The 16,014-nt window shown below is 42.8% G+C and overlaps 1 protein-coding gene across 2 annotated transcripts; it reads left to right on the top strand.

The window, feature by feature from the left end:
• Nucleotides 1-890: 890 nt before the first annotated feature.
• LOC135511725 (C2 calcium-dependent domain-containing protein 4C-like) lies at nt 891-8,652 on the top strand. 2 transcript variants are annotated; one of them, XM_064933198.1, is made up of 2 exons: nt 891-1,121; nt 6,040-8,652. In XM_064933198.1, exon 2 carries the CDS (start codon nt 6,086-6,088, stop codon nt 7,322-7,324), a length of 1,239 nt encoding a protein of 412 aa, XP_064789270.1. In that variant the 5' UTR covers nt 891-1,121; nt 6,040-6,085; the 3' UTR covers nt 7,325-8,652. The 2 variants fall into 2 exon arrangements, with proteins under 2 accessions (XP_064789270.1, XP_064789272.1); XM_064933200.1 differs by having other exon boundaries at nt 891-1,148.
• The last annotated feature ends 7,362 nt before the right edge of the window (nt 8,653-16,014 follow it).

The following is a 16,014-nucleotide window of genomic DNA, read 5'->3' as shown; positions in this document are numbered from 1 at the left end:
CATATTTCACCCGTTATTGAGATGGTTTAGGTAGTCACATTCATTAATCTAACTAACCTTGGCAGTTATTCTAACTACGGATTGCAGGTGGATATCCTAACTCTGGCTCGAATCCAATAAGTATTATATAACACTTTGCAAGCCAGTGTAAAATGACTTGCCAATGTGGCCTACAACCAGGAGGATCTGGACCCCAGGAAGATTAGCTCGTGTTACGGCATTAGCTAATGGGGATCCTAATAAACTAGGATGTCAAAGTATTATAGTGTAAAAAAGTGATGTATTGTCAAAATGAATAATTACCTTTTTATAATGGGCTACATGAGTGAAAACGTCTGAATGCATCAACCATCTCTCTGTCACTAGCAAACACAGTCATGGGTGGAACTGGTAACTCTAAAATTAACTTTAAAGGCACCCTGGGAAATAAATATGAAATAAGGCTTTGCACCATACAGTGTTAAAACAACACCCCAAAACGAGTTACTACAGGTGTAAATTCCCTAACACTTACATTAGCTGTAATAAAGTTTTAATTTAAATCAGAATAAATCAGAAACAAGCAACAATTTCAATTATTTTACTGAGTTACAGTGTATATAAGGACATCGGTCAATTTAAATAAATGTATTAGGCCATAACCTATGGATTTCACATGACTGAGCAGGGGTGCAGTCATTGGTGGGCCTTGGAGGGCGCAGACCCAGCCAATCAGAATTAGTTTTACCCCCACAAAAGGGCTTTATTACATACAAAACTACTCCTCAGCACTTGCCCGTTTACGTCACTGGCTGTAGACCAGTGCGCCGCGGTTCAGTTTAATAGAATGCTGTCACTGGCTCTCTAGACTAGGATATAATAGTTTTCTCTTATTGGTCGGCTCCCAACATCGCCACCGGGAGAGTGTATAAAATGCATCATAGTCGCTCAAGAAGAGCAAGTCCATCTCTGTTCTCTGGGGTGCAGAGCAGCCAGCCACAACCATCTGTGTTCTCTGGGGTGCAGAGCAGTCAGAGCCAGCCAGCCAGCATAGTTCCGCAAACAGTGTGAGATCCAGAGGAGGCGAGAGAAAACACCTGTTACGGAAGAATCAAGTCGACAAAGCAGCCTCCACGTCTTCAGTAAGTGTATTAAGCTGAATTCAACAGGTATCTAAAATTGTATATTTGTCTCACTCAAGGGTTAGTAATTAAATATATTCTGGGACGGGAGAGCATAGGCTACACCAATGGTATAGTCTACGAACTTCTTATATGCACTTGTTGCACTTTATTTTATGATAGGCTTATACACACTTCTACATGATTGATTTCTTATATAATAAATTGACGTTCTTACGATGGCTACACCAAGTGTTTCTAAAAATCAACGGAGATCCGTCTTCATTCTCTTTAAAGGCAAAGTTATTATCAATTCAAGATTGTGCAAATTCATCACAAACTAGACCGGCTAGGATTTTGTCTGTATCGTCCATCTCTTATCAACATGAACTGACCGCACAATTCAACAACCCTAGTCAAAACATCCTATCCTAAAAAATATATGTATATTATAATCCAAAATAAAAAACTGATTTTGGAACCTACCCTATATGATTGTGTAGGATATAATCCTATAGGACTAGTTTCAAAATCTGATAGTTTTTCTTTTTGAGTCTAATAAAAAAAAATATTGGAATCTTATAGGAATTGTTGACAAGGGTTACATTTTATTTTAAAAAGAAGAGCTGAGATATTTAAACGTAATATGTTTTGGACAGGACAGATAGGGAGACTGATATCGAAGTGGTTAATTAAGGGCACAGACAGTCGGCCGAGGCGGGGCTCAAACCTCTGTCGCTGAGGGGGAAATGTGGTCCGGAGTTTAGACCGCTTCACCAGACTCCAGGACATTGATAGGAATTTTCTATTAGATTCTTGCATATAACTTCATATAGGATAGCATCATATAGGAGTCCAATAAGACTGTTCCAAATTCTGAAAGGATTTTTCTATTGGATTCTAATTGGACCCTTGTATTGGAATCCTATTCATTTTGTTGATGGGAATTATATAGATGTTTCCATTACATTCTAAAGGAGCTATCCTCAAAACTTGGCTATACACTATTGTTAACTTGGCTGCTTAACATATGGCGCACCCACCCTCCAAATGTTTTAGACAATTAAGACGGGAGCCTAGTGGTGAAGATCGTTGGGCCAGTAACCGAAGGCTTGCTGGTTTGAATCGCCGAGCCGACTGGGTGAAAAATCTGTTTATGTGCCCTAGTCGCTCTGCTAAATGACTTAAATGTAATTACCTATGAAAGTGGACACGTGAATTATAATAACTTCATAAGCAGCCAATATCGCCACTTGAGATGATGATCCTATATTGGGGAACCGCTATCTCGTGCACTTGTTTCCCCAAGTTCCAAAGGAGTAAGCATCTGCGTCACACATTAACTGCAACAACAATAGATATGAAACCAACTGTGATTGTTTGCAAGGTTGTTTACATTTGTGTCAAAAAGGTGTGCTATTTGACATTACAGCCAAACAGCATAGAGCTAGATTAACAATTTGATATAATGTTAATGTGACATAGGTATTGGTTAAAAAAAAGATGACCTATTTCAGGTGTGCCAAGAGGTCACTTGCAGATGCATCCCGGAGGATGGGGAGGGGGTGCCTTCTGCTGGTGGGGGGGGGGGGGGGCAGGGTGCGGCCCTGGGAGGGAGGGAGTTGTGCGATTGGGAGTCCCATATGGTGTCGCACAATCACAGCCGGTTGTGATACAGCCTGGAATCGAACCAGAATCGAACCTGTGGTGACGCAGTGCCTTAGACCGCTGCACCACTCAGGAGCCCCCCAAGTGAATCCCTGACTATTATATATTAAATGAAAGAAATGCTCGTATCTTTGTAATACTGTACTAAATGTTTTATTTAGCTATGTAAAGATGGTGTACATTCTAAGGGAAAACCCCCAACATATTGTTTTATATCATTTGTATATATACTGAACAAAAATATAAGAGCAACATGTTAAGTGTTGGTCCCATGTTTCATGGGCTGGAATAAAAGATCCCAGAAATGTTCCATATGCACAGAAAGCTTATTTCTCAATACATTTTGGGCACAAATTTGTTTAGATCCCTGTTAGTGAGCATATCAAGAAGCTATTTAAACAGCATGATCATTACACAGGTGCACCTTATGCTGGGGACAATAAAAGGTCACTCTTAAATGTTTAGTTTTGTCACACAACACAATGCTACAGATGAGGGAATGCGCAATTGGGGCGGCAGGTAGCCTAGTGGTTAGAGCGTTGGGCCAAGAGCACTGGATCGAATCCCCGAGCTAACAAGGTAAAAATCGTTCTTTCTGCCCCTGAGCAAGGCAGTTAACCCACTGTTCCTCAGGCACCGAAGACGTGGATGTTGATTAAGGCAGCCCCCGCACCTCTCGAATTCAGGGGGGTTGGGTTAAATACGGTAGACACATTTCAGTTGAATACATTGTTGGACAACTGACTAGGTATCTCCCGTTCCCTTTCCCAATTAGCATGCTGACTGCAGGAATGTCCACCAGAGCGGCTGCCAGAGAATTTAATGTTTATTTCTCTACAATAAGCCACCTCCAACGTCATTTTAGAGAATTTGGCAGTACGTCAAATCGACCTCACAATCACAGACCACATGTATCCATGCCAGCCCACGACCTCCACATCCAGCTTCTTCACCTGTGGGATTGTCTGAGACCAGCCACCCGAACAGCTGATGAAACTGAGGTGTATTTCTGTCTGTAATAAATCATGTAAATTCCATAGATCAGGGCCTAATTTATTTATTTCAATTGACTGATTTTCTTATATGAACTGTAACTCAGAACTTTGTTGAAAAAGGTGAACTGTACTGGTGGTCATACTAAAAATTAACTTGCCGCCTTGGATCACTCCTATATTGTGGTGATGAATGAATCCGAAATTAATATAGAATTGTTTCCAAACAATGAAAATGTTGTATTGTTATGGAACAAATGACAACAAACTATAATTTAATGGGTTAAATTAAGAAAAAATGATAATATGATTATGATGACAAAATCCTAAAAGATTTATCAAAAACCTATAGGATTACTTTTGATTTCCAATAGGAAAAAAGTAGTCCAGTAGGATTCCAAAATGATTATGACAGAGGTGACACAAAATCCAATAGGAATGATTTTGATTCCCAATAGGAAAAAGTAGTGCAATAGGATTCTGATTAGAGGTGACATAAAATACGTTATGTGGGACACTAGCGTCCCACCTGGCCAAAAGCCAGTGAAAATGCAGAGCGCCAAATTCAAATAAATGACTATGAAAATCAAACTTTCATGAAATCACACATGTAAGATACCACATTAAAGCTACACTTGTTATGAATCCAGCCAACATGTCAGATTTCAAAAAGGCTTTTCGGCGAAAGTAAATTATGCTATTATCTGAGGATAGCACCTCCGTAAACAAAGAGAGAAAAGGCATATTTCAACCCTGCAGGCGCGACACAAAACGCAGAAATAAAAATATAATTCATGCCTTACCTTTGACGAGCTTCTTTTGTTGGCACTCCAATATGTCCCATAAACATCACAAATGGTCCTTTTGTTCGATTAATTCCGTCACTATATATCCAAAATGTCCATTTATTTGGTGCATTTGATCCAGAAAAACACAGGTTCCAACTTGCGCAACGTGACTCCAAAATATCTCAAAAGTTACCTGTAAACTTTGCCAAAACATTTCAAACTACTTTTGTAATACAACTTTAGGTATTTTTTACGTAAATAATCAATAAAATTGAAGACTGGATGATCTGTGTTCAATACAGGAGGAAAACAAACTGTAGCTAGCTTTCTGGTCATGCGCCTCTAACAGTACACTTGAAGTGACCCTTGTTCTGAACAGAGCTACTTCTTCATTACACAAAGGAAAAACCTCAACCAATTTCTAAAGACTGGTGACATCCAGTGGAATCGGTAGGAACTGCAAGAAGGTCCCTTAGAAATCTGGATTCCCAATGAAAACCCATTGAAAAGAGAGTGACCTAAAAAAAAAAATCTGAATGGTTTGTCCTCGGGGTTTCGCCTGCTAAATAAGTTCTGTTATACTCACAGGCATGATTCAAACAGTTTTAGAAACTTCAGAGTGTTTTCTATCCAAATCTACTAATATCACATCTTATCTTCTGGGGATGAGTAGCAGGCAGTTGAATTTGGGCATGTATTTCATCCGGACGTGAAAATACTGCCCCCTGTCACCAAGAAGTTAAGGATTTTTTGACTAAGGAATTTATCAAAAGAAATAGAATAACATTTCCTATGTCTGTTGAAGTGGATCTCAGTGATGTGCTAAAGTGTTATTTTGGCGTCACATTTTAAAATGAACCAGATGAAACCTTAACAAAATTAGCTGTGGTTCAAAGATAAATAAACGTAATCTAGGCTTCATTTGTTATTTTGACTAATGTAGACTTTATTATTCCACAGGAGTAATTTGCTGTGCAACATGTTGGCATAGTGTAGGTTACTTACTGCAACATAGAATGTACTGTATGAGTAAATGTACAATAATTGTGTTTTCTTAGCCTTTGTAAATCAGTCATGTCCAATGTACCTCTTATTTAGGCTGCACAAATTATTTATTTATTCAACATCTCTATCCTAAATAATTATAAACTGGGTGGTTCGAACCCTGAATGCTGATTTGGTTGAAAGCCGTGGTATACCACAGGTATTACAAAACAATTATTTTTACTCATCCAATTATGTTGGTAACCATTTTATAATAACAACAAGGCACCCCAGGGGTTTACTGGCCATATATCACACCCCATCGGTCCTTATTGATTCAATATAAACTTGACACATTGGTGTCCATTTAGTTGTTTTTCTAGTTTTTAGATTCAGTTAACCATTTCTGACACAGCTATAGTAACAGCTACAATGTGATTTTCTCAGTGTATTAATTAATATATTTCACAACAATAACTGCTGCCTTGTTTGTGCTTTTGCCTGCAGACAGAGAAACACCGCCGTATCTCACTTGCTGAAGCCCAGTGGGACCATGTGGGTTCTGGACAAGATCCGTGGGTCGGTAGAAACCACTGTACTCCGGAGGGGAGAGAATGGAGACAAGGAGGGCAATACTCCAGCCTACAGCAATGTTCTCACCCCTGATAAGATCCCTGACTTCTTTATTCCCCCCAAGCTGGTCTCCTGCCCCCCAGAGCCTGAGACCCTGGACGTCGTCAAGCCCAAGGAGAGCCTTTGGCTCTCGGCCTCTGAGCAGACCATTGGCAGTAAGAAAATCAGCAGTCCTCAAAGTCCTCGTCTGGTCGTCAAGCTGGCTGGGGACACCAAGAACCTGCTGAGGGCAGCAAACCGTCACATTATCCAAATAGAGAGCGCTGATGATGTGGTGGCAGGGGACACCAATGCTGACCCTCAGTCTCAGACTGCAATGTCACTGCCCTACGTCCCCAAGACCCAGACCTCCTATGGTTTTGCCACTCTGATGGAGAGCCCCCACACCCGCCGCAAGGAGTCGCTGTTTCACTGTGACCAGACCAGCCCCCTGACCTCCCCCAACTGCCAGCGGAAGGGGAAGAGCAGCGTCAGCGAGGGCAACCACCTCAACCCCCCTGTCTTCAACGCCTCTCACAACCCGTACCGCTACTTTAGTGGAGGGGAGAGTGACACCTGTTCCTCGGCTGAGTCCTCTCCCTTCAGCTCCCCGCTGCTCTCCCGCTCTGCCTCGCTGCTCAAGATCTTCACACATGAGACGCAGGCCAAGGTGGTGAAGGCCAAGAGCAAGTTTGCCCGCCACAGCTCCTTATCCACAGACGAGTGCAGCTCGGCCGAGCCCAGTCCCAACGTGCCACGGCGTCTCCACTCCCCTTCCCTCCACGGTAGTGGGCCATCGGATCGTGAGCACACCATTAACCTGCAGAATGGCGGCAGGGTGAGGCTAAGTGCCGATTACGATGCCGGCACAGCCCGCCTGCGCATCCGTGTTCTGGCTGCCGAAGAGCTATACGACAAGGTGTACGACATCAAGAGCATCAACTGCTGCGTGTCGCTGTACCTGAACCCTGGCAAGCTGCAGAAACAGAGGAGCACTATCATCAAGAACAGCCGGAATCCTGTGTTCAATGAGGACTTCTTCTTTGACTCTGTGACCTCCGTGCAGGTGAAGAACCTGGCAGTGAAGATCAAGGTGGTGAATAAGGGCACCAGCCTGAAGAGAGACACTCTGCTCGGGGAGAGAGAGATCCCACTGGAGAAGCTGATCCATGACCTCTAGATTTGTCCTGGAGATACAGAACAGAACTTTGACTGACACTGAATGAGACTATGAATGATAAAGTGCATGAATGGAAGAGATATAGTTGGGATTGATGTTTGCTTGGTGCCCCACAGAGAACTGTCTGAAAGGAGCAGTTCATTTATAGTCACTGACTGTTTGGTCTGGTCTAGCAGCTCGTCTCTTAGCTGGTCACCTCCTCAACCTTCTGTTCCCTGTGCCTGCAGCCCTTCACAGCCCAACTTCCAGATCATGTGGTGGACAATCAAATATGGCACAGGTCAAAAGACACCTGCGCATTTGATTGACTCACTTTTTGTACTCTCTTGATCTCAACGTTTTATGTTGCATAGTTGTAACTTAATGCGACTCATCCTCAGACGATTCAGTGTTGATTCAGTTCAGGACTACAACACTTTTATGGATCAGTGGGTCTACTATATCCTGATTGTTGTTACCATCTACAGTACCACCTGGAGGGAGGACCAATCTGTGGTGTGACCACAATGTCCCAAACCTGGAGGATAGAGATCAGACATCCCCGTATGCATCCTCATCCGCTTGGCATGAATATGTAAATGCAGTTATACATTAGCAGTTTGTACTTCAGTTTCATAACACTCACAAACCATAGAGAGAGGGAGAATGCATGTCATTTTAAAGGGTGTTTACCAAGTGGTTGAACTTGATTTTATACATAAATGTGGTATTTGTGTGAGACATGACTCAGTATGGTGTATGTGTGAATTTGTTATCAAGATACAACATTATGACTTGTTTGTTAATTGTCTATTATGTACTGCTCTCTGCTGGAGAGTGAATGATTGGCAGCCCCCCTGTGTAGACAAGCCACCAGATGAGTAGACTGAGAAAGGCACAAAAAAAAGAACAATAACACAACAATATTTAAGGATAGTCTTCTATTCTCTATTATATTCTCTATTATATCCTTCTATTCTATGAAGGATAGTCTTCTATTCTCTGCATGTGCTCTGCTGTCCTTTAAAATTAATTAGAATAAATGTGGTCTGATTGCAATTTCAAGTAGGAGACAGAGGTTGTTTCTGAAGATGGATAAATGCTCAACACATCGATCAGTCGTTGAGATATGTAGTCATTTAACCATGTCAGACATCACTGATGTTTTACAGTATGTAGCCAGTGTTTTTGAGGGTTACATTCCTGTTCGAACCTCGACTATACAAAAGCTCTCCCCAACACCATTGCTTTTCTCCAAGCTTATACTTTATAAAACTCTTGTTGCTGTATGTGTGATCATTTTGTTATTGTGAGAAATCAGTATGATACTATAAAATAATTTATTTGTGGGTGTTTATACTATCTATACCTGCTGTACATGGGAGTGTGCTCACTGAATTGTAACCAATCCCTTTTTTGGCTTGCATCAGCATGACTAAGAAACATCAATATTGTCAGTAGATTTGATAAAACTTAATTTTAGTAGACCGGGTCAAAATGTAAGTGCATTTATGATGAAAATTAAATTAAGTCAAAAAGTGGGTAGTATATTTTTGATGACTGCCGAACAAGGCCTATTTTTGTAATTGAGTGTCTTTTCTAATTTCTTATATGCAAGACCAGTCTAAAATTTGGACACCTACTCATTCAAGGGTTGTTATTTATTTGTACTATTTTCTACATTGTAGAATAATAGTGAAGACATCAAAACTATGAAATAACACATATGAGGTCGGGAGATTTTGGAGGCCAGGTCCTCTGATGCAGCACTCCATCACTCTCCTTCTTGTTCAAATAGCCCTTACACAGCCTGGAGGTGTGCTGGGTCATTGTCCTATTGAAAAACAAATGATGGCGTATCACTGCAGAATGCTGTGGTAGCCATGCTGGTTAAGGGAGCCTTGAATTCTAAATAAATCACAGACAGTGTCACCAGCAAAGCACCCCCACACCATCATACTGTCTTTCGGATGGGACGTTAAACAGGTGTTCTGACTCTCTGTGGTCATTAAAGATCCCATGGCACTTATCGTAAGAGTAGGGGTGTTAATCGCCGTGTCCTGGCTAAATTACTAAACTGTCCCTCATACCATCATGGTCACCTAATCATCCCTAGCTTACTATTGGCTCATTCATCCTCCTCTCCCCTGTAACTATTCCCCAGGTCGTTGCTGTAAATGAGAATGTGTTCTCAGTCAACTTACCTGGTAAAATAACGAAAAAATAATAAATAAATAAATACATCTTCCTCAATGCTTCACGGTGGGAACCACACATGCGGAGATCATCTGTTCACCTTCTCTGTATCACACAAAGACAAGGCGTTTGGAAGCAAAAATCTCAAATTTGGACTCATCAGACCAAAGGACAGATTTCCACCGGTCTAATGTCCATTGCTCGTGTTTCTTGACCCAAGCAAGTCTCTTCTTCTCATTGGTGTCCTTTAGTAGTGGTTTCTTTGTAGCAATTCGACCATAAAAGCCTGATTCACGCAATCTCCTCTGAACAGTTGATGTTGAGATGTGTCTGTTACTTGAACTCTGTGAAGCATTTATTTGGGGTGCAATTTCTGAGGCTGGTAACTCTAATAAACTTATGCTCTGCAGCAGAGGTAACTCTGGGTCTTCCTTTCTCATGAGAGCCAGTTTCATCATATTGCTTGATGGTTTTTGTGACTGCACCTGAAGAAACTTTTAATGTTCTTGAAATGTTCCACATTGACTGACCTTCATGTTTTAAAGTAATGATGGACTGGCGTTTCTCTTTGCTTATTCTAGCTGTTGTTGCCATAATATGGACTTGTTCTTTAAGAAATAGGGCTGTCTTCTGTATATCCCCCTACCTTGTCACAACACAACTAATTGGCTCAAACACATAAAGAAGGAAAGACGTTCCAGAAATGAACTTTTAACAAGGCATACTTGTTAATTGAAATGTGTTCCAGGTGACTACCTCATGAAGCTGGTTGAGAGAATGCCAAGAGTGTGCAAAGCTGTCATCAAGGCAAAGGATGGCTACTTTGAAGAATCTCAAATATAAAATATTTTTTGATTTGTTTAACACTTTACTACATTATTCCATATGTGCTATTTCATAGTTTATTATTCTACAATGTAGAAAGTAGTAAAAATAAAGAAAAACCCTTGAGTGAGTAGGTGTATCCAAACTTTTGACTGGTACAATATATAAAACCAGCCCAATGTACATTTGAACTAGGAACAATTCTCCAGACAAATGAAATCTGTGCTGCTAACTATTTCACTGAACAGGCTAGATATGCAATGAAAAAAGATATTCAACCATATTCAATAAGCTTTATCACCATGACTGTGTTTTCAGACATGGGCGTCAGTTATGATTTAGCTATTTCCAGTTAGGCTATGCTTTCAAGTATTTTAAATGCTTTGGCATACAGCTTTGGCCAGACTTCCTTCCTGATTGTCTTATATACCAACCACAGGGTTAATTATCCTGGTTGAATACACTGAAAACTTATATCACTCTTACTAATGAGGCTGTCTAATGGTGCCCATGTGTGTCGTGGAATGGGATGCCAGTGAGGAGGCTTACTGTCAGCTAAATAATGAATACATATATGCACCAGAAAAGTGCAGGTGATTGGCAATGTCACACAGTCACACAGTATGAAATGAATACAGCACTTTTAGATCTGAGCACCTCGTCCAAATTAATCTGATTTCTAAAAGTGGAACAATACCCACTGTCCTCTAGTCCAGAGGTGTCTAACTCATTCCACGGAGGACGCACAATTGGCCTAGCGTCGTCCGGGTTAGGGAGGGTTTGGCCGGTAGGCAAATCCTTGTCTCATCGTGCACTAGTGACTCCTGTGGCGGGCCGGGTGCAGTGCACGCTAACCAGGTCACCAGGTGCATGGTGTTTCCTCCGACATATTGGTGCGGCTGGCTTCCGGGTTGGATGTGCGCTGTGTTAAGAAGCAGTGCGGCCTGGTTGGGTTGTGTTTTGGAGGACGCATGGCTCTCGACCTTCGTCTCTCCCAAGCCCGTATGGGAGTTGTAGCGATGAGACAAGATGGTAACTACTAACAATTGGATACCATGAAAAAGGGGGCAATTTTTGGGGGGAATAAAAAATAAATAAAAAAGACCTAGACAACCAGGTGTTATTTACAATTTGTGACCTTAACTCATCAATCATGTACAATGGAGGAGCGAAAACCCGCAGACACTGGGCCCTCCATGGAAAGAGTTTGACACGTGCTTTAGTCTATGTGGGGTTTCCCCTTCTGATTAAGGGAAGCTTAATGTCTATTATGAGTGCAGAAAACCTGCAAATGTATAATGTAGAGGTAATTGCCAAAACTAAGGAAACACCAACCATAAAGTGTCTTAACAGGGCGTTGGGCCACTACGAGCCACCAGAAAGGCTCCAATGCACCTGGAACTCTAATTGAGGGATGTGACGCCATTCTTCCACAAGAAATTCCAGAACTTGGTGTTTTGTTGATGGTGAAAAATGCTGTCTCAAAATCTCCCATAAGTGTTCAATTGGGTTGAGAAATCGAATGACTGACAAACACACACACACACACACACACACACACACACACACACACACACACACACACACACACACACACACACACACACACACACACACACACACACACACACACACACACACACACACACACACACACACACACACACACACACACACACACACACACACACACAAAAGTTAGACCATCAACATTTTAAAGTTATACTCAGAAGACGATGCTTATGCGAAATAATTAAGAGAATCAATATTTATTTCAGTGATCACATATCTGTAGAGGAAAGGAGATTTTTTTACTTATTCTGTTTCTCAAGTCTTCCTGTCTTGACATGTTTTCAGAAAATGAAACAAGTGCAAATCCTTCATACTTGATGCCAAATTCGTACATTTTGTTGTCAAGGTGTTAGACACAAACCAGCATCCATCCTTGAACTATCTACAGTGTTGTTATTGTTGGTGTGGGTGCTTAGTATTGACATCACAGTATAAAAGACCTAAGGGACGGACACCTGTGGGTTTTCCTGACTGTTCCTCAAACTGTGTTTATATAGACTACATTGCCATAAGTATGTGGACGCCTGCTCGTCGAACATCTCATTTCCAAAATTATTGGCATTAATATGGATGCTATAAAAGCCTCCACTCATCTGGGAAGGCTTTCCACTAGAAGTTGGCACATTTCTGTGGGGACTTGCTTCCATTCAGCCACAAGAGCATTAGTGAGGTCAGGCACTGATGTTGGGTGATTAGGCTTGGCTCGCAGTCGGCGATCCAATTCATCCCAAAGTTGTTCGATGGGGTTGCGGTCAGGGCTCTGTACAAGCCAATCAAATACTTACACATCGATCTCGACAATCCATTGCTTTGTGCACGGGGGCATTGTCATGCTGAAACAGATAGGGGCCTTCCATCTGTTGCCATAAAGTTGGAAGCACAGAATTGTCTAGAATGTCATTGTATGCTGCAGCGTTAAGATCTCCCTTCACTGGAACTAAGGGGCCTAGCCGGAACCATGAAGAACAGCCGCAAACCATTATTCATCCACCACCAAACTTTACAGTTGGCACTATGCATTCAGGCAGGTAGTGTTCTCCTGGCATCCGCCAAACCCAGATTTGTCCGTCGGACTGCCAGATGGTGAAGCGTGATTCATCACTCCAGAGAACATGTTTCCACTGCTCCAGAGTTCAATGGTGGTGAACTTTACACCACTCCATACGACGTTTGGCATTGCGCATGGTGATCTTAGGCTTGTGTGTAGCTGCTCTGCCATGAAAACCCATTTCATGAAGCTCCCGACGAACAGTTCTTGTGCTGACCTTGTTTCCAGAGGCAGTTTGGAACTCTGTAATGAGTGTTGCAACTGAAGACAAAACGTTTTTTACGCATCACACGCTTCAGCACTCAGCGGTCCAAATCTGTAAGCTTGAGTGGCCTACTTCTTTGCGGCTGAGCCATTGTTTCTCCTAGAAGTTTCCACTTCACAATAACAGCACTTACAGTTGAGTGGGGCAGCTCTAGCCAGGCTGAAATTTGACCAACTGACTTGTTGGAAAGGTGGCATCCTATGACAGTGCCAAGTTGAAAGTCACTGAGCTCTTCTGTAAGGTGTAAGGCTATTCTACTGCCAATGTTTGTCTATGGAGATTGCATGGCTATGTGCTAGATTTTATATACCTGTCAGCAACGGGTGTGGCTGAAATAGCCACATTCACTCATTTGGGGTGTCCACTTACTTTTGTATATATAGTGTATGTATGAGCATGAAATGCCTTGATTAAAAGTACATTTATTGTAGATTTGGCATGTCATCATGACTTTTTAAATATATTTTTTTACCCCCCAATTTCATGGTGTCCAATGTGTAGTTACAGTCTTGTCTCATCGCTGCAACTCCCGTACAGACTTGGGAGAGGCGTGTGTACTCCGAAACCCAGCCCAAACTGCTTCTTGACACAATGCCCACTTAACCAGCCGCACCAATGTGTTGGAGGAAAGACCATACACCTGGAGTCGCTAGTGCGTGATGGGACAAGGACATCCCTGTCGGCTAAACCCTCCCCCAATACAAAAGACACTGGGCCAATTGTGTGCCGCCCGGTCCCGACAAAGCCTGGACTCGAACCCAGAATCTCTAGTAGCACAGCTAGCACTGTGATGCAGTGCCTTAGACCACTGCGCCACTCAGGAAGCCATGTCATCACTACTACTTTTTTGACATAATCACGTTATACAAATCGCTGCTATAGCAGTGACCTTCTCACATAAAGTTAATATTCAGATATGATACAACAATGATCCTTAGTGTGCTAGTCAGAATAATAAATTACTTACAATTATTTCCCATAGAGTCCCATAGTTGCTAGTGGCACATGGCTATTATCTCCATATCATTTTAGGCCTCTGGTTAAGAATAAGTCTTCTGTGTGAATCACTAAAAGGCACCTAATCAGAGCAGCTTCTGATGAAACAGCAGTCATTACAGCAGCAATCTGCTCTACAGTTGCTAAGGGTTAGTTCAATTACTGCAGTCACCCACTGTCAGGTTTCTATCACATGAACTCATTGAGTCAATTATACTGGCTTGTGCAAAGGAAACTGAGTCTGCAATGTCTTATCCCTTACCTTAAAAGAGGGACCTCAGACTGTGATTCTACAAATTTATCAGATGGAACCTTATAAAAAAATATTACAGTTTTGAAACTGCAGTAACTGGAGTCAACTGTGATATTTTGGACGCAGCAATTGCAGATTACTACAGTTATACAGCACTCTGACTGCAATCTTTTTTCATAAGGGAAGGCGTAAGTTCAAACAACATGTGGAGCTAATGTTCACGTGTCCTCTGAAGGAAAGAGGAGAGGATGACACACCCTGATCTGTTTCACCCGTCTTTCACCTGTCTTGTGCTTGTCTCCACCCTCCACCAGGTGTCTCCCGTTTGTGTAATTAATTATACCTGCGTTTTCTGTTTGTCTGTTGGCAGTTCGTCCTGTCCCGTCAAGTCCTACCAGCGTGTTCCCGTATTTCCTGTGCTCTAGTTTTTGCCCTGAACCTGTCCTGACCCTGATCCTGCCCGCCGTCCTGTACCTGCCCGACTCTGATTTAGATGAGGACTCTTTGCTTGGATTGACTTACCTTTCACTTGCCCCTTGTACTATTATAAACTTGAAGCCTGTGTCCGGATAGCACGAACTGGCCATGACTGACCCAGCAGACTCGGACCAGCTCCGCAACGCCGTCTCCTCCCAAGGAGCCACCATTGGTAGACACGAGGAGTTACTTCAGTGTTATATGGAAGGATTCCAGACCTTGGCGGAACGCTATGACCGTGCCTTCAATACATTTCTGGAGCAATTCCGCAGATTGTCTGTTAGGGAGCCCACCACTATAATAACCCCCCAGAGTGTCAGTTACCCCGCTACCAGCGCCACTTCTCCCCAATCTACCCAGGCTTCCCGAACCCCGCATGCATACCTCCTCCGGAGCGCTATGCTGGCGATCCAGGATCCTCCCGTGCGTTTCTCTCCCAGTGTTCTCTCATCTTTGAGCTGCAGCCCTCTTCTTTTCACGTGGATTGCTCAAGGATAGCGTACTTGATAACACTTATGTCTGGGAGGGCTCTCACTTGGGCTATGGCGGAGTGGGAGCAACAATCCACCGTTTGCCTCAGTCTGGAGGAGTTTGTGGCGGAGGTACGTAAAGTGTTCGATTTTCCATTTTCCAGGAGAGAGGCCGCTCATAAGCTGCACCACTGACATCAGGACACCCGTAGTGTTGCAGACTAGGCAGTGGATTTTCACACGTTGGCGGCTGAGAGTGCCTGAAACCCGGAGGCCCTGTTCGACGCGTTCCTCCACGGATTATCGGAGGTGATTAAAGACGAGCTCACAGCCCGGGAGCTGCCCATGGACCTCAACTCCCTCATAGCCTTGACCATCTGGATCAATGGGCGGCTATGGGAATGTAGGAGGGAGAGGGAGTCTGTTCTGTCGCCCTGAATTTCCACCTCACCTCTGAGAAATCCCTGAAATCCCTGAAATCCACATTTCCGAGTGGATCCGATGTCACCCGAGTTCTCTTGGAAATCTCTCCAGGTGCTCATTGACTCTGGGTCCGACGAGAGCTTTATGGACGCTACCCTTGTGTTGGAGCTGGGAATCCCCAATCAA

Source organism: Oncorhynchus masou, chromosome 24 (assembly GCF_036934945.1).
Source record: "Oncorhynchus masou masou isolate Uvic2021 chromosome 24, UVic_Omas_1.1, whole genome shotgun sequence".
Lineage (NCBI taxonomy): Eukaryota > Metazoa > Chordata > Actinopteri > Salmoniformes > Salmonidae > Oncorhynchus > Oncorhynchus masou.
The sequence above is the reverse complement of the archived record's forward strand: the minus strand, read 5'-3'. Positions and strand labels throughout refer to the sequence as shown.

Coding starts and splice junctions, on each gene's coding strand:
- LOC135511725 (XM_064933198.1), top strand. CDS start 6,086: ATGTGGGTTCTGGACAAGATCCGTGGGTCGGTAGAAACCACTGTACTC.